Raw genomic sequence first — 18,499 nt, forward strand, 5'->3', positions numbered from 1 at the left:
ACTTTTATTCTGACCAATTACGTGTTAATTTGCTAGAGTATAACGAAGTGTACACTTTCTTATGCAACTAAGTATAGTTTTTTTGTTTAGTTTAATTTAATGAGGTTTAAAAAATATTTCATTTAACTTTGATCGTGACAATATCTTTTAAGCTTTTATGAAACCGATGCAGACGAAAGAAAAACGAATAAGGAAGATATTTGACATCAGTTAATTATCTTCCTGGTTTAAATCACGTGCAAACCTTCTGTTTATGACACACATTTAAATTTAATACTGTGTTGTGGTAAAGTCCGGTTTAAAATAAACTACATTGTACAATTTTGTCATATCATAGTAAACATACATTTATCAATGCTTGAATAAAACATAACGCGTAATATTTACGACCAGCTTTTTACATTATACGGAGTGTGATATCTTAAGTTTATATGTAAGGATCAGGAATATCCAAAAATGAAGATTTTGGTTGTGATGTTTCTTGTGTCATCTCACTGGTGTACCAACGTTTCAGCTTTACCAAAATGTAAGGTTTTTTGTTTGTTTCAGTTTGATTTGTGGTCTTACAAGTAAAAATATAATGTTATGTGCGTAAACATGTCATATATTTTTGTTTATTGAATATAGAACATTAAATTTTGCTTGATTTTAGAAGATATGGAATTTATCTCACTAATGCCTAGGTCACAAATAAAACGGGCGCCGTCCGATTAAACGATTTTTATAAAATCGGCAGATTTTTTGATGTCGTGGACGCCGGGCGATTTTAAATCTGATACCTTGCGTGGTCACGAATGAAACAGTCGTCGGGCGATTTTTGCCGAGTGGATTTTACAGAAAGAATTGAACGGATCCGGCGGTCGCCGCCCGATGTCCGTACGGCGCCTGTGCGATTTAAAAGGGAATCGGACGGTTGCCGCGCGGGCGCCGGGCGACAATGACTTTACATTTAATGACATCCTAGATAAATCAGCCAGTTGTAATTATGCCAGCAAAGAAGTCAGCTGCCAAACCCAAGGGGAAGGCCAAGGAGTTGGTCCGTGTTGTTGACAACGAGTCACCAACGGCCAGTATCGAGGCCGTAGAAGGCGAAAATCAATCAGACATTCGCATGGACATTGAAGAAAAAATTCATGTTTACTAGTATTCAAAAGAAATTCACAAATATATTTTTGAGGCAATTACAACTTCTTCAAGCTGAAATTACAACAAACACAAGCAGCCCGGTCGCCGGATGACAAAACGATGACCGTCCTGTGCCTGTACATGAATCGTCCGGGTACCGGGCGATAATCGTTTGACTACTAAGCTCTATTCAGGCACCGGGCGGGGCCCGGCCGATGTCCGCCCGGACGCCTTTTAAATCGGACGCTGTTTTAGTAGAACAAAAAATCGCCCGATCAAAAAAAATCATCGCCCGGTCGCCGCCCGGCGTCCGAACGATGTCCGCTCGATGATATTTATACTCAGTGACCCCAAAAATTATCGTCCGGCCGCCGTTAGCTTTTAAGTATTACTTAAAACTCGAAGGCGCCCGCCCGATGAGCAAAATTTTCAGCTGCTGCCGTCCGATAGTCACTGACGATAGACGCCGGCCGATATTGCGATTTTTTGGAGAAACAGACGCCGCCCGGCGGCATTTTCTTATTTGTGACCTAGGCTTAAGAAGTGGTTAATTTTTAGATATTTTTAAGATCGTGCGAGTGAAAATATATATACAAAAAAATCTCACTCCGGATAACTAGCCTCGAGGTTATTATTTCTTTCCTGACTTCTGTCTCAGATCTCAGGATTTTCATTGGTTAATGAATATTCTGTCCTAGTTTCTGTCCAATCAAAACTTGAGATCTGATTTTAAGCTCAGAGATTTCTTTACGGGAGACAGACTGCTTTATAGGCACCTAGTTAAAGGACAGATATTAAATACTTTATATACATTGTAGCATGGCAGTGCTATTTGATATCGTTACTAATTTAAGACTTTACATGTACATTCAGGTGAATAACTTTAGTTGAGATTTCAAATGATTTATAATAAAGCAAAAGTAGTTTAGTTTTTACCAATATCTATTTAAAACCGAAGAAAAAGGAAAATTGTTTAAAGTGACTGATTTTTAAGTGTAAATTGTGTAGCAGGTTAAAAAGTTTAATATTTTGACATTGTTTCTAATTTGTAATTCCACTTCATAGAAATAATCTATAACCTCTTACGTGATTCATGGAAAATTTCATAAATATTCTTCAAAATGTACCTTAAACGTTCAAATGATAAAAAGAGTGCGACAGTCTGTTTATATTTTAGGCAGTTTTAATATTTGACTTTCCATGTTTAATTATTACTTTTTTGGCCAATGACTATTAAAATAGTCAATCTTTCGAAATATTAAATCAATTAAGCACGACCTGACAACGAAAAAAATGAGCATAATGTCACTTTAATTTTGTGCGTTAATACAGGGTGTTTTATAATATCTGTAATATAATAATAATATAATATCGTAAATATATTCTACACATATCAGTTTAAATGAATTGAAAACTGCACGTGTTTCACAGACATAATACCATTTCATTTAAAATATTATATATTATAATAGACACTACCTTGATATGAACTGATATAATGAAGTACTTTTACGAGTCTGTTTTACTATTTTCATGTTTAAATGTTAAATGCTGGTATATGGTTGATTAAGTTTTAAATAACTCAGTGGTGAAGTTTTCATATAATTATAACGATGTAAAATTAGTCACCAAAAAAGAAGATAGATAGTATTGAAGCTGTCCGAAGATAGCAAAATCAAGTCCTGCTGTATATGTCAAGGAAATTAATTTTTTGTAGTGTATTTTGTTCACATAAGGATGATATACATAGTGTACTGATTTGTTGGTAAAATTATCTTCATGTAATGAAGATTTATGCTGATTTTATAACGTGTGTATGGAATGTTTGTCTGCTATACATATATTCACGAAAATTGATGAAACATATATTAATCGTATAAATGGAATCTTAAGCTGTTTATTTTACTGATCATGGTATCGTTTGAAGAAAAATAGTTCCAAGTTGTTGTTTGTTTGTTTTTTGTTGTTGTTTTTTTTGGGGGGTGTTTTTTGTTGGTTTTATTGTTTGGTGTTGTTTTTTTTTTTGATCGGTGATTTGTTAGTGTATAAATTTTCGCAAAAAAAAAATAACCCACACCTTTCTCCTGTGTCAAACCATCTGTCTGATTCCGCTGCGGATTAGGCCTTGCAAGAGTTTGAAGGCACTTTGTTACAGTATTAAAATGTAAGGCACAAAGCACTAACCCCAAGAAAATGGTTGAGATGCCCGCATGAAATTATCGTTGTTTGGACCGACGATAATGTGTAAACATTTCAGAGGCTCAAGGTATAAGGCCTGGAGAGGTCCGCATTGTATTGTCGTTTTTTTGTGTGTTTTTTATAGGCGATTTGTTCTTTCTGTACATTGCTAAATTATATATATATCATTTTTTCTATTTTTGTTTGTTTACAGATTATATGGATGAACAATGTGGCGGCAGTTTAGACCTTACTGACACGGGATCTATCCGGCTCAAATTAACATCAAGTCATGTTTTTCAACCAAGCATGGACTGTACTTTACTAATAACTACATCGAAATACAATGAGCAGTTTATGCTTTTCTTCAGGGTAAGAGTGCTTTAAATTAATGAATAAGAGCTTGACAACTATTGACTATATTTAACGTGTTTGTTGCATACTCTTCACAAAGGAACTCCACCGAGGTCCGAAAAGCCTTCAAAATATAGAATTTGATTTAATTAAGGCGTTACATTCAGTGCTTCTAGCATTATTGCAGTGTTAACGATCATTTTTCATGGAACGTTTCATTGTGCAAAATAGCCCTATTATTCGCCTTTAATGTCTGAAATCGGGAGATTGGTACGTGTTCTTGCGATACCATAGCAGCTGTTGAAAATTTCGAAATTCAGTCTCGGTTTCAAACAAGATTATCTTAAAGTAACAGCAAAGTTGTCTATAAAATATTACTTAATTAGAGTTATATTCTCTTTTACGGTATACTAAAAGCCACGTGGGTTGGCTTCCTAAGTAAAGGTGTTAAAATTTAATTGCACTACCTTTTTTGTTAGCCATTGGAGTAATGGTGTATAAAGGACTTACAAAAACCGTTATTATTCAGAGCGGGCGCTATGGTGCAGTGGTAACGCTGTCTGCCTACCAAACAAGGGGTCGTGAGTTCGATCCCCCGCTACTCCACTTAAAGAAAGAATTGACTACGAGACTGACAGAACTGAATAGAACATACAAAGAGAGACTAATAGTTAAAACATACAGATACAAATTAAACGGACCAGAATTCAATTCCAAAGACCTAATGGAAAAGTGGAGAGAGACATAACGAAACAAATAGACATACATAAAAGAGTCACTCGACAGAGAACAACAAAATGGAGGATTCTATGGATCGAATAGACGACAAGACACGAAACTGCAATCAAATATATGTGAGTACAAAAAAGAAACTATCAGGAAAAAAGACACAAAACGGAACAGAAAAATAAGACTGGACATCGAGGATACAGACAAGACACTTTATGGAACAAGACTCAGGGACATCGACGATACAGAAAAGGGGACTGCTTAATAGACCAAGAGACAGGGATATCAACGATACAGACAAGAGCATGGCTCAATGGAACAAGGCACAGCGACCTGAACGATGCAGACAAAGAGAACGACTTAATGGAACAAGACACAGAACATGAACGATACAGACAAGAGAACAATTCGATGACATAATGGTACAAAATACAGGGACATCAACGATGCAGATAAGATGACACTTGAACGGAACAGGAAATGTGGACCAATAATACAAGTACTAACATAAAACGCAACAACGGAATATGTTAACAAATACAGACAGTAAAAGAATTAACAGGATATACAACATTCCTAACTTAAGTATTCCAAAGGACACTGAATAGCACCAAGACAAACCACAAAACGGAAAACACAAAACAGTACTTGATAAATAACTATATGGAGCAGACCATTACAAATTACTGTCAGAAGACAAGACAAGAAACGGACAAACTTGATAGGATAGACAATAGAAGACATAACATTAACATTATAGACAAGAAGACAGAAAAAGATACTTCTCTGCCTACAAACCAAGTGCTCGAGATTTCAGTATGAATGACGTAAGACGGATAGAAGAAATAGAACAGAAACGTAACGAAACATACAACAAGAACACTGCAGACAAAACAACAAAATATTAACGGAAAACGGACAAAGAACATGACACAAGAACATCAACGGGTCTTAAAAGCCTTTAAATATATATAGATACAGATTAAACTGACCAGACTTCAAATTTAATTTGTCCGTAGTTTTTTTCCAAGTAAATTAATAGCTGCTTTCTGATTGCACTTATGAATATTATTTTTTACAATTGACCCTGATTTCTGGAATGTTTGCTGTAAGAAGTTGATTCTATTTTGTTTAAAGGCAATCGGTTTTATGGTGGTTTCAGTGGAATGTTGATTTGCCGAATACTGTGACATTTTAACATTAGAAACTTTGGTCTGCAATTTTTAAATGCGGTGTTAAAACTGGACGAGGATTTTGAAGCGATTCAGGAAAATAGTAGATTGATCTCACAATAAATCAATTAACAATAACTCTTTATTTATAACCAATGTCAAGTAGCTTTGACTCGCACGGACATGATCTTAGTGAATTTCCTCATATCTGTCTAAAATTCAGGTAACAGTCTTCCATTGATAAATAATATTTAACTATATCAACATGCCATGCAAATTTATTCATGATTTCTAATGTACCATTATTTTTGTTAACGCGTATAACAAAAACATCCTGATTTTTTTTTAATTCATCACAAATTTTTCATTCCAGTGTGTGTTCTACTCGTACTTTCAGTATTTATCTGGGACTTACATTTTAGCTACTGTATCTTAACTCCTCTGTATTAAAAGAAACCCTTTTTCTTAATTTGACATGATAAAAATGCATGTAATATTATTATATTAATTCGTTTTGTTGCTATTGTTATATTCTGTTTGTAATATGTTACAATTTTAATAACAAAAAAACAGACTTTGTTCATTTTGACTTCTGTTTTGTATGTTCCAAAGAAAATACATTTGATATTCTTATCTCTAGCAAGTATACCAATGTTCCTTTCGTCCGCCCATTCATCTATGATATACATGTACAATTCTGGTAAATTCCAATTAACCATTGAAAAGTTTATAAGAATATCTGGTCATCAGATGTCTACTAGTTGATATCATCACTTGCGGCGTTTCTTGCTTGGATGTATGGATAATGTACACTAGTACTTAATCTAAAAAGAAAATGACATCTGTGCATGAATAACTCAGTAAGGTATCTGTAATTAACCCCTCTTTTGCGCGGAGCTTCTCAATAACTGCATTGCAGCAACATATGTACTTGTACCATTCAGATATAAACATGTCATCAAGATACATATACTTTTGGCGGATATTCGCCTCCATTCTTGTCAGGTCATGTTACAGTAAAACAGGACTTCAGTCAATACAAGTTCGAGAGGAGCATAATACTGTTACAGTATCACTTTTGTGCTGTCTTATTATCCCTATTTCAAGCAAAGAATCTGTAATCAGAATTTTAAAAATAAATCTCGATTGGCTGCATTTGCTTTAATGTAAACGGTGTTGGACAGGGAATATCAATCTCAGACGTATTAGCAGAACAAATGTTTCACCAAAATTTCATGTTTGTTTCAGAAATTTGACGTAGAAGATGGTCCTGCAGATTGTCAATCAAATTGGTTACAGGTGCATGATGGATCCCGTATGAATGCTTCATATGTAGAAGGTATCCTTTAAACATTAATTTTAATCTACAGTCTTACAAAATACAATTAATTAACATGAATATTTTAACAATTTTTGACTTGTATTACTCCTTACTATTTTTGAAATTTTAATTTTCCATAGGCCAATGGGAGTTATTCTTACTGTAAATGCAACAGTGCACCATGTGTCTGAGAATGGTACTGTTACATAGTAAACATCTGCCCAAGTGGTTTATTATCTTAAGAATATATAATATGGCCGTCGTTTTATCTCGATTCAACTTCTAATTTTTTCGAAGTTCACTTCGAAGGGTCACCAGAGTTACTATGACTGTCAGAGAATTTAGCTGTTTGCAACATAGAGTGCTTTTCGCTTCTTGCATATCTTTTGGTTGAATCTGGGTCTTGAAACGTTTTACTCCTTGATGTATCAAATGTTTTCGTTTATGCATCAAATGTTTTAACCTGAAATTTGGTTTCATGTTTCATTTACTATATTTGTGAGTCATTTAACTTAGATGAAAATAAGTAAATAAGAGTTAGACGTTAGTTAGATAGAAAAAAAACATTTAAAAAAACTTAAGGACGTAAGTCCAAGTGTAGTTGTTTTAGACGTTGCATAATTTCTTTTTAGCATCTTACATAATTAGTTGTTGACGAACGTTTTGTAAGAGTTTATTGAGATAGACTCGACGTTTGATTAACGCTGCTAGGAACATTTTCTGGGAAAATAGTCAGATAGGCCTTCTGATTGGACATATAAGCAAGACAAAGACTACAAAGTGATAAGAAGATGTGCGATCAGTAAAAATGACTCTTATTTTATTTTTATTTATTTTATTTTTTTTTGATTTAAGAATATAATTATAAATTCAGGTTTAACCGGGAATCTTTGTGGGAGATCAATAAGCAATGCAGTGTGGGTAACGAACGGATCCAATCTTTTCCTGTATTTCCATAGCGGAACTCAATACCAGAGCAGGGGCTTTGACATGGTGATTACACAGTTTCATACAGGTCCAGTTTATCATTTTTCTTTGTTCTGATAATATATGACGTCACATATTTGTATATTACACGTCAGCCATGAATATACTCAATCAAACCGAGCATGCAAAGATTTTCATCTTTTCCGTTTTGGCTCTATAAGTGTACCGTTTTTGGCAATTTGGAATATACATACTCGTAATTCAGCGCACTTGAATTTGCTACCGATTGACTTACTTACAAATCGCCCTATGATTCTTGTCTGAAATATTGACTAATTCACTCACATAAATGATAAATTATTCAACTGTGAAAAAATAAAAATCTTTAATTAAAGAAAAAGTTTGTGTTTGGTAAGGACCTCCGCTGAGGTCATTTTAAGTCTAAAACAATGGAAGAAAGCAAAGGGTTGTAAAGAAAAATACTATTATTTAACTGAAGATCAAGTTTTTGTGCGATTCTTAGCCCAATTTGAATGAATAGCGTTGCATTTACACACAGCTACTGACATATTACAGCATTGGTTAGTTTGTTAGGAAAGTTCGAATATCCTATATTTTCTTTAATCACTAATGTTTTATATGATTTTAATTTATTTTTAATTTATAGACCTTATATCTACTAGAAACGTATTATTTTTTAAACTGAATCGCTGTTTCTTGATTAAACGGTCCATTTCAACGCTTAATTCGCTAAATGGGAAACGCTGCTATATAACTACGTTTCAAACACAATTATAATTTCAAGTTTTCTGGAAATCTTAATTAATTTACATGGCATAGCATTCTCCGAATTTCGATATTTGGTTAAGAGCTTTCAAAATATATAGATAATAAAAAACCTTCATCTTTGCATTTCGATATTTGGTTAAGAGCTTTCAAAATATATAGATAATAAAAAACCTTCATCTTTGCTGACACCTGATTTTAGCGACATGCACAAGCTCGGACCAATAGAGCGATGTACCGTATACAGCCGAAAGAGGTAACTCGATCGCTGAAGGCAAGGGAATATTTTAAGGAAAGTGCAACACAAGTGATAAGTTTTTACAGGAAAGTGTTACGCAAATGAACGCAAGTGCTTGTATTTAGGAAAGTGTAACGCAAACGATTTTTTTGTTTTAGGAAAGTGTAACGCAAGTGAGTATTCTTGTGGAAATGGACGTTGCATCTGTGATGGGTTGGTCTGTAATGGATACAACCCATGTGGAGATGAGTCTGACTGTATTGGTGTCCTCGCTGCTGCAGTAATCATTGGCATTGTATTTGGCTCACTCATTTGTTGTATTGGACTGACATGCTTGACAATCGTCTGCTGTGCACGACGCCGACGACGTTCTAAGGTAAGATGTCCCCTTTTTTATTATTTATATTCGTATATCATTTCATATAAATTTATTGAAAACCTTTTGATAACCTTTTAGTACAGGTACAAAATTCAGGAACATTTAAGGACTGGTACAAATTTCAGAAACATTTTAGTACTGATACAAAATTCATGAACCTTTTAGTACTGGTATAAAATTCAGTAACCTTTTAGTACTGGATTAAAATTCAGGAACATTTTAGTACTGGTACAAAATGAAGGAACATTTTAGTACTGGTACAAAATTCAGGAACCTTTAAGTACTGGCACAAAAGTCAGGAACATTTTAGAAATGGTACAAAATGCAGGAACTTTCATTTAGTACTGGCACAAAATTCAGGAACATTTTAGAAATGGTAAAAAATTCATGAACATTTTAGTTCAAGTACAAAAATACAGAAAAATAGTCCCTTTAAAATTCGTATGTTTCCTGCTTGCCTGTATCTCATTCTAACAGTCGACAATCTGCAAACGTCTAACAGTGATTACCTCCCTTGGCAGATCGCTGTACTGATAAAGGGAGATCACTGTGTAAGAGATTGGACAATCTGGTGCTAAAACCTTCGAAAAAGATATGCTGTTTGTTCAGTTTGCCCATTCTTATTTTCAGCGAGGCATATATCAGCCCGTTATTGTGACGCAGACTACAGGATATGGGACAGGATATAACTACACGACGTGAAGAAAAATAGGCGTACATATAAAACTGTGTACATATTTGTAATGTCGACCGTAACGTTTATATAAACCATAGACACGGCAACTGTGAAATTATGAAACAATTTCAAGGCTTTCTCTAAAATGAAAGTTTTCTGTGTTATAAATTTGTTACAGGTTATTCGGTAGTTTATAAACGCTTCTTTGAAATAAAACACTCGCGTAGCGGATCATTCCCATTTTTATATAGAGCCATATAACCTGTCAAAATCTTTTTTTTACTAACAATATAATTTTATGCGTTTGTATTGCATGACTAAACGATTTACGAATGAAATTTTTTTTGATTTTAACTCCCTATTTGTTTTAGTTATAGACAATAGTGCATATATGTTGAATGTTAGCTTTTTGCTTGCTGGCTGCAACAGTTTCTACCCATGTGACCAGTGCAGACCAAGATCATGGTCTGCACTCTTCACTATTCACATAGTACATTGTATATAATTCATGATAATTGGAAATTGTTTCATGGTTAACGTCCTAGCTCAGTTGTCTTTAAAGAACCAATGTTAATTTAACATTTCAAAATAATTACGAATTTTTTTTATAAATTTTTAAAAACTATATTTTATTCTCATATTTTTACTTTCATTGATTTGTCATACTGATTTGACTTTCTTTTATCTTTTATATTTCGACTAATTTGTATTATTTTGTATTTTTCTCCACTTACGATCTGTTATTAGTTGTTGTTGTTTTTTACATTTGCTTAACTCTCAATCTCTCTCGCTTAAAATGACTTAAAATATTTTATTTTGCTTGTCATCCTGTGTTTTATAAAGAAATTTAATAAAACCTAAATGAAAAAATATTTAGTTAACTTTCAATATGAAATGGCCTTTTCAGTTTTTCTCAATCTTTTCTGTTTCATTTGTGAAAGAAAAATCATTCGTTTGGTGTGAATTTTATTAAAACAAATCTCGAGTCCACTTTTTTTTATCTTACTTTTGTCAGAGGCAAAAATATTGCATTGCTCAAACCTACTACCACTTGCATTGAAGTCATCATCCGCTTGTTTCCTATCCACGTATGCTATACATGTAATTCATTTAATTTGATTTATTTAACAACATGTTTCTGTCTTTGGTCACTCACGTGGTATGTAACTTGTCAAAGTGCGTGTAAGTGAAACTGCTTGAATCGGTGCTAGGGAGGGATGTGGGTGAGGAATAATACGCGATTCAAAGCCTATTCATCAAACCGAGTCTTCAATTTTCTCTTGAAGCTTGGTGCACATGTTTTCATCTTCTTTTATTGTGATGAACTTTTTTTGTACAGAATTCGGATGGAGGTATAAAAAGCTTTATTTTATACCGATTGATGCTATAAATTATTTATGATTAAAAAAAAAATGTTCTGGGTTCAGTGACTTTAAATCAAAAAAAGAATGCCGATAAACGAACAATGGTTTATTACAATGAAGGGATTTGCATTAAAAGTTGAGTAATATTTATTTTTTTCCATTGCAAATGTACTAATCAAAAGTTCAATGAAGTTTGATTGAGTTATTTAGCACAATTTACCAGAACATAAATAAAAAAAACCTTTCTTTTGCTCTGCTATGTATTGGATTCAATGAAACATTCGGCTGAAGCCAGTCAATCACCTACCTATCATCTGTAAATGACCTTGTTAACGAGCTATATTTAGCAACTTACAATTCAGTGAAACTTGATTGAATCATTAGTTCAGCACAGAACACATTCATTTATTATTTCATCTCATTTACTTCGTCGGCAAAATTCTTAATACAAAATAAGGCAATTATGTTATTTTGTTCGGTAAAAACGTTTTCCTGTAAAGAATGTTTATAGTTGTGATAGTTTGTGAGGTCAACAGAAGTCAAATGGTGTCATATATTTGGAATATGAAATAGTATTTGTTTAAATTTTGAAATTATTTTTACATGTTATTTGTATAAGAAATTCGAGCATATTAAAAACTTCTGAAAAAAAAGAAATGATCGGTCGAGTTAATGTTCATTACATTGATCAGTTTCAATTATTCATAATTGTTTAATTATATAAAAGTATCGTAGATACTATGTTTTGCAAAAAAGAATAAAATCTCATCTAAAAAGAACACTTAAAAGTTTTTTTTAGATAAACTTTGAAAATTCATCTCTGAGCAGTTTACCGTTGAAATTCTTTCAAACTAAAATGCTTTCTCTTCCACAAATAAATTTCTTAACCATGAACATGTTTGCCTTTTTAACTTGATTTGAATTTAAAGCCATTCTTTGGAAAAGATGAACATTCATTAATCATGTAACCGGAGTTATTCTTTAATATAAATAAGACATCAATTTTAGAATCAAACAACACTTTTCACGGAGAGACATAAAAATGTCACAAACTGATCATCAAAATCGTGTATACAAAACAGGAAAGTATTTAAAATAAGTAAAACATTTTGTAATTAAAAGGTGAATTCTACACAAGGCAGAATAAGGGGCATGGATGGTAGATTTCGTTCCCCGTTGTCTTAATGTTCATCGACCGAGTCTGCAATATTTTCGGCCTTGTCGTGCTTGGCGTTTTCAATAATTTTTCCATTTTAAACTTTTTTTTAAATAAACATATATGAAAAGGACTTTGTTTAAGCAAGTGTGACAATTAAATTTACAAGCAGATAAATAAAAAAAACTCTGTCCGTATCGATGCAACGATTTATTAATAGTAGTTAAAACAAAACATTTTTTGACTAATGTTATTGTTTAAATAAATAGCAATGCACTAAAAAATAAATATACATCCATTCTTTCAAACTAATGCAATGACGATTCAATACAATTATGATTTTTGAATGATTTAACATCTTACAATTAATAAATAACAATGATTTTTAAACATCTAAATATCACAGTTTCCCATGGTTTTCATCTTTCAGCCATTCGTAAGTTTTATATTCTGCGTAAAATTTCTGACAAAATTACAGAGGTTAGCACAGATTTTGTAACAACATCTTGGTGGTTATTGAATGGCTTATAAGCTGTATGCCCGGCATGAACTGGGTATGCTCCAAACCTGGAAACTGGCATAAGTGCTGGATACATTATTTTAGGAGCCGGTGCATAGTACGAAGTGGCTGTCATTGCTGCGGGAAAAAACGGTTGCACCGGTTTAATGTAGTTTGGTGCCGGAACGGTGTTCGGATAAACATAAGAGTTGTACGTCTGTCTGTTTATCAGTTGAGGAGAGAGCAAGCTTGGGAAAAACCCAAGACCTGAAATGATAAAAATAAATTGTAACTGTGTCGGCATCATTACCATTTTTAAAGTTCAGTTCTCTTGAGTGATGCACAACATAATTTATAATATTGCAAGCATGATTAAATTGATGAGCTTTGATGAAAAGGTTAACATATCTAACGCCCTTTCAGCACTGGCTTACTTTTCAAGAACGATTGATAAAGAAGCGAACGCAAAGCATTTGTCGTCTCTGCTGTCCGGAGTATAAAAATCATAACAATTCTAAAATTAGTATGACAAAATATAAACAATAATATTGAGAAATGCTTGTAATAAATATGTGTTATCCATGAAGTACACACTAAGTATTTTCGTAACATTAATGCTTATCAAATAAAATGTACCAAGCAGCGTTTTTATTCATTCATAGTTTGCAAGTATTAGAAATTGCGTTTTCTGACTATTTTGTTACACCGATTGCATTGAGGAAAGTCAACACTAGTACATTTTACTTCGATGAAATATCACAAAAAAATCAGTTAAAACTAAGGAAATTTGGTAGGAAAACGTTTCAATTATGCTGTATTTTTGAATAATTGATCTATATCATTTTACTATATATACATATATATAATATTTATACAATTTTTCTTTTCATATTTTCAAAATCAGCTTGTTTTATTATTATCATTATTATTATTATCATTATTTATTTTATGGGAATCGTGAAAAACACTAATATTTAGTTCATGCAATTTAAAACTGTACTTTATTCCAGCTAATGAAATATGATTCATTTAATTTACGATTCATCTTTTACTATCCAGATTAAATTTTATTTAATAACGAAGCTGTTCGTTCCTATGAGTTATTGTAATATCTCTTTCTGTAAAAATAAATGTGATTTATTCTTATGATTAAAATAGGTATCAATTAAATAACATTTGCCCGAACAAAAACAAATTAAAGGCGTATTATTTTAAGATTAAAATAGACATTTAATATTATATGAATTAAAATAGTATTCAATTATTAATTATAATTAAATATACATACCATTATTTTTGCTATTATATGCCTGAGCTGAGCAAATGTACACGGTTAACAGAACTGCAAAGTAAGCAAATCTTGTGAAATCCATGATTTGTTTTATGTGAATATTTGAAGACGAATACATAAGATACTAGAGACCTTTTTGTTTTGATAGCATAAATTTCTGAGTTGGGTATTTATATTAAAGATGATAGGGAGTGCTCGAAAATTAGAAAAGAATATACTTCCTGTCCAAAATCTTAGTCAGCCGTACCCTTTCCGTGTGCTTCATTTTTATTAGCCAATCAAAACCGTCCCAGAAAGTGGTCATCTTTAGCCATTTACCTTGTCATTATTTTTAATTGAGTCATCCAAATCTGTCGTTTGACATTTGATTTTACGTGACTGTTACAGAAAATGTGAACATTTTGTGTAATGGCCATCGGCAAATGTGTTACTGACCGGAAATGTCATTGGCCGGCCAACACAGTTGCTGTTGAGACAAGTTTATGTTAAGATATCTTTGTTGACTTTGAAACTGCAATGTATAGAAGTACCTTTATTCAGCGATTAATACATTTTTAGAAGTTTTGAAATAGAAAAAAATCGAATTTATTAAACCGATATAAAATACGGCTATCACCACAAAACTACCTTTCGAAAAGATGCCATTTATTACGGATATTGGTGAAATTCAATACCATTTACTACAGATATTTGTGAAATTCAGTACCATTTTTAACAGATATTGGTGAAAATCAATGCAATTTATTACATAAATTGGTGAAATTTAATAATTATAATAATAAATTCGTGAAATTCAATGTCGTTTATTACAGAAATTCGTGAAATTCATTTCCATTTATGACAATTATTGGAGAAATTTAAAGTCATTTACTACAGACATTTGGGAAATTCAATGCCATTTATTACAGTTATATCGGTAAAATGCAATGCAATTTATTACAGGAATGAAAGTCCGTCAATTTCAGACTAAATGGATGAGAAATAAAACCACTATAAATATGCCATGATAATTACTTACGTATTAAAACGGCTTATAAATCAATTGATTATATTATTCCATTCATTATTTTTCTGGTGTTTTCGTACATTTTATCATACTGTATTATTAGGACATTATGTCCGCAATGCCAATTACCTTCTTTCACGTTAAAATTAGTATTCACTATAATCTTTCTCGTTAGTAGTAAAACATAAAGCTGAGTGCTAATGTACTCATTTCACCTTATTGTTATGTGATTATTTCACCTTATTGTTATTTGAACTTTTTTTCATGCGTATTAAGAGTTACTATATTTTACGCTTGAAATACTTTATATCTTTTATAGACAATATAGAGAAAACCATTCATTATTTTTGTGAGGCAAATTTTAAATTCATGTACAGACTTAAGAGACCAGTGCAAACCATGGACAAAATGGTGATCTTGGTCTGTTCTGGTCCAATGCATAGAATCATAATGATACATGCTGGACTAGGGTTGCCAACGTTAAACTAAAGCGCAATAAAATCATAATATAATGTGATTTTCTCACAGAAAAAACAAGTAACAACTGCTCCTTTTTTGGTTTAAGTATGGTTATATATTCAAACAGTAAAATCAAAGATGAAACATTACTCACTGGCTCATGAAAATAATTTTTATACATACAAATTATTAAATATGCCATGTTACTACACTGTATAAAGTGTAAAAAAAAATATATAAAAGGACCCCATGCATCTTGTACCTACTTTGCTATGAAGCAATTGTGATTATTTTTGTTGCAGTTTAAACATTTTGGTATTGTCTATGAGACTGATTTCTCCTTGAATTTCTGCTAATAATTGTAACCAACCGAGTCGTGTTTATTGCACCCATGCTATTTTTTTTTAATGTTCATGCTTGTAAACCATCTTAGCGGGTCGTCTATAGTAGTTGCCTTAAACAGTAACATTGTCGTCGAGCAAAGCAGACTCAAATCTGAGGTGCAGTTATGATTTCATTTATTGTTACATAACAATATTTCTTTTTATTTTACATACTTTACAGCAACCTTGGCAAAGATAATACCTTCTTGCATCCATCATTTATTTCAGATTGTGTTCTTTGATGTATATGTTCCTATCTGATAATTATGAAATAAATATGATTCATTAGTACACTAAATATCACATGTTGGCATCAAGGTCATATCTTAATTCAGCTGAAATTGATTGAAAAAATGAACTGAATGAAATTAACTTAATTTTACAATGATGTGTTTTTAGGCAAGCAGTTTCAAAATTGAAATTTCAATAAACCGTTGTTAAAAATGACAGGAAAAAATTTTGAGTGCATTGTCTTATTCGTAAATGAATTTAAATATGATAGTATCATAACCCATATTATGCACCTGGTGCCAATCGAGTTTTCTTTGACCATGTGACCATATTTTCGTCTGCTAATTAAAATTTCCAACGTTTTGTTCACTAAGATTGGTACCTCAAAATTTCAATACTGATAATTTCTTTTTCAGATAAAACATTGATGTCGATTAAATATTATGGATCATAAACTTATATCTGAAAGTATGAAGAATCTATCTTTTTGCTTCTTTGAAAAACATGAAAAATTCATTAATTTACTTTACAAAATAAATGTTGAATATTTAAAAAGTAAAGTTAAATTAAATAAATGATTTGAAAACTTTGACAAAAAAGGACAGGACAGTTTTTTTTAATAAGATAAGAAGTTAATAATAATGCACCAGTTAAATTTATCCAAGTGGAATAGCGTGTAATTTTCAAACGAATAACTTGAGTCTATGTATCTCTTACCTCCAGTATGTGAGGTGGTTTTGACCCCTGATGTTACTTTGAAGTAACTCCCGAGGTTAGCCAAAATCATGTTTCCTGTTTCGGCGCAATATGATCTATACTGTGTTAGTTTGCCGTAAACCAAACCAACAAACCAATACATGCCCTTCTACTCTACCGCTTTTGCCATTTTGTCCGGTGCCCCACTAGGTGCCAATCCGTTGGTCTTGTAGCTTGGAATATTGTCTTATGGTCGTAAGGGTCTCTTAGTTAACTCTGAACACATATATTTTATACATGCGCTGCTCTACAAAGGTTTTTAATTGCATTCTGTAATAAATGCCAAGTAGTCTGTGTTCAAAGGACGAGAAGGGTATGATTAATGCAGTGGCAACACAATGGTCAAAAAAACAATGAATATTAAATCTGCAAAATCTATCTGATGTTTTGTATAATTAAAGAGAATATAGCAATTGACAAAAGGAAATTAATATGTTTGTATTTCGTTGAACGAGAAACATTCCTAAAGTTTATGTATCTTATTAAAGAAATGTCTCTCAGAAAATTCCTTGCATGTTTGGGTTTGTTTTTATTTTATTGTTTTTCATTCTCAAAATGCACGGCCGTGCAATACCATATTTACGGAGTCACAAAATCGGCACGGGTGTGTGATAATAAGTACAAATATATTATCAATAATGAAATATTAATAAAAAATAAATATATTAATATCTTCATATTGAGAATAAATATAATAAATATTATATCGTCAATATTTCTATCAATTCCTATTATGTTTTATGAAAGAAATCACCCCGTCCGAGCTTTGCCATGTGTCCTTTCCTGTTTTGTTCGGTGTCCTGCTTGTCTCCATGCCGCTGGTTCTGTCGGTCGTGTGGAGGTTGCGTTTATAGAATGCCTACCCTCCTTGTTGACCTTGTTTTGTTTTTTTAAGCATGTGAAGGAGAAATCTTTCGAGAGCAATGGGAACTAAGTAAATAGTTCAGAACTGCAGACTTGGTTTGTTGAGTCGGTTCGTTAGAGATAATGTAATATATAACAACTTTACCCCCAGCACCGGCTTAAACGTAATTCAATCATCAACACTAAAAGTACAGTAACCAATGATCTTGAAGGACCAGAAAAATATATATGTATAACCCTGAGATGAACTATCAATTTAAATCATATCGTTAGAGAAAATGTAATATATATCATCTTTACCCCCCCCCGCACCGGCTTAAATGTGATTCAACAATCAACACTAAAAGGACATTAATCAAAATCTTTGAGGACCAGAAATGAATAACAACGCATAGACAAGCTTTCGTATTAAATGATATCGTTTTAGTAATAATTTCAATTCTCATTCATAAATACTGGCTTATAGGCACGACCTAAATGTGATTTCTTATCTAGTTTTCTCGAACCGTCTGGAAGTCAAAATACTAATTTATTCACATTTTGATACCTTAACGACACATTACTGCACATTTAGCATTACTTTCTACAGTCATTAAACATAAAAT

At 32.3% G+C, this 18,499-nt stretch overlaps 1 protein-coding gene across 1 annotated transcript; it reads left to right on the forward strand.

Annotated features, from left to right (window-relative positions):
* Positions 1–283: 283 nt before the first annotated feature.
* LOC132741115 (low-density lipoprotein receptor-related protein 12-like) lies at positions 284–10,686 on the forward strand. The gene is made up of 6 exons (XM_060729208.1): positions 284–526; positions 3,518–3,675; positions 6,807–6,897; positions 7,754–7,894; positions 8,989–9,206; positions 9,840–10,686. The coding sequence occupies exons 1-6, from the start codon at positions 457–459 to the stop codon at positions 9,909–9,911; spliced, it is 750 nt and encodes a 249-aa protein (XP_060585191.1). The 5' UTR covers positions 284–456; the 3' UTR covers positions 9,912–10,686.
* Positions 10,687–18,499: the final 7,813 nt, after the last annotated feature.

This window comes from Ruditapes philippinarum, unplaced genomic scaffold (assembly GCF_026571515.1).
Source record: "Ruditapes philippinarum isolate M1 unplaced genomic scaffold, ASM2657151v2 ctg2647_1_1_1_1, whole genome shotgun sequence".
Taxonomy (NCBI): Eukaryota; Metazoa; Mollusca; class Bivalvia; order Venerida; family Veneridae; genus Ruditapes; species Ruditapes philippinarum.

Bases quoted from the DNA above. Each gene is read 5' to 3' on its own strand.
- LOC132741115 (XM_060729208.1), top strand. From the start codon at position 457: ATGAAGATTTTGGTTGTGATGTTTCTTGTGTCATCTCACTGGTGTACC. The intron at 7,895-8,988 runs GTCCAGTTTATC...TTTTTGTTTTAG, and splicing joins GATTACACAGTTTCATACAG to GAAAGTGTAACGCAAGTGAG. The intron at 9,207-9,839 runs GTAAGATGTCCC...TCTTATTTTCAG, and splicing joins GACGCCGACGACGTTCTAAG to CGAGGCATATATCAGCCCGT.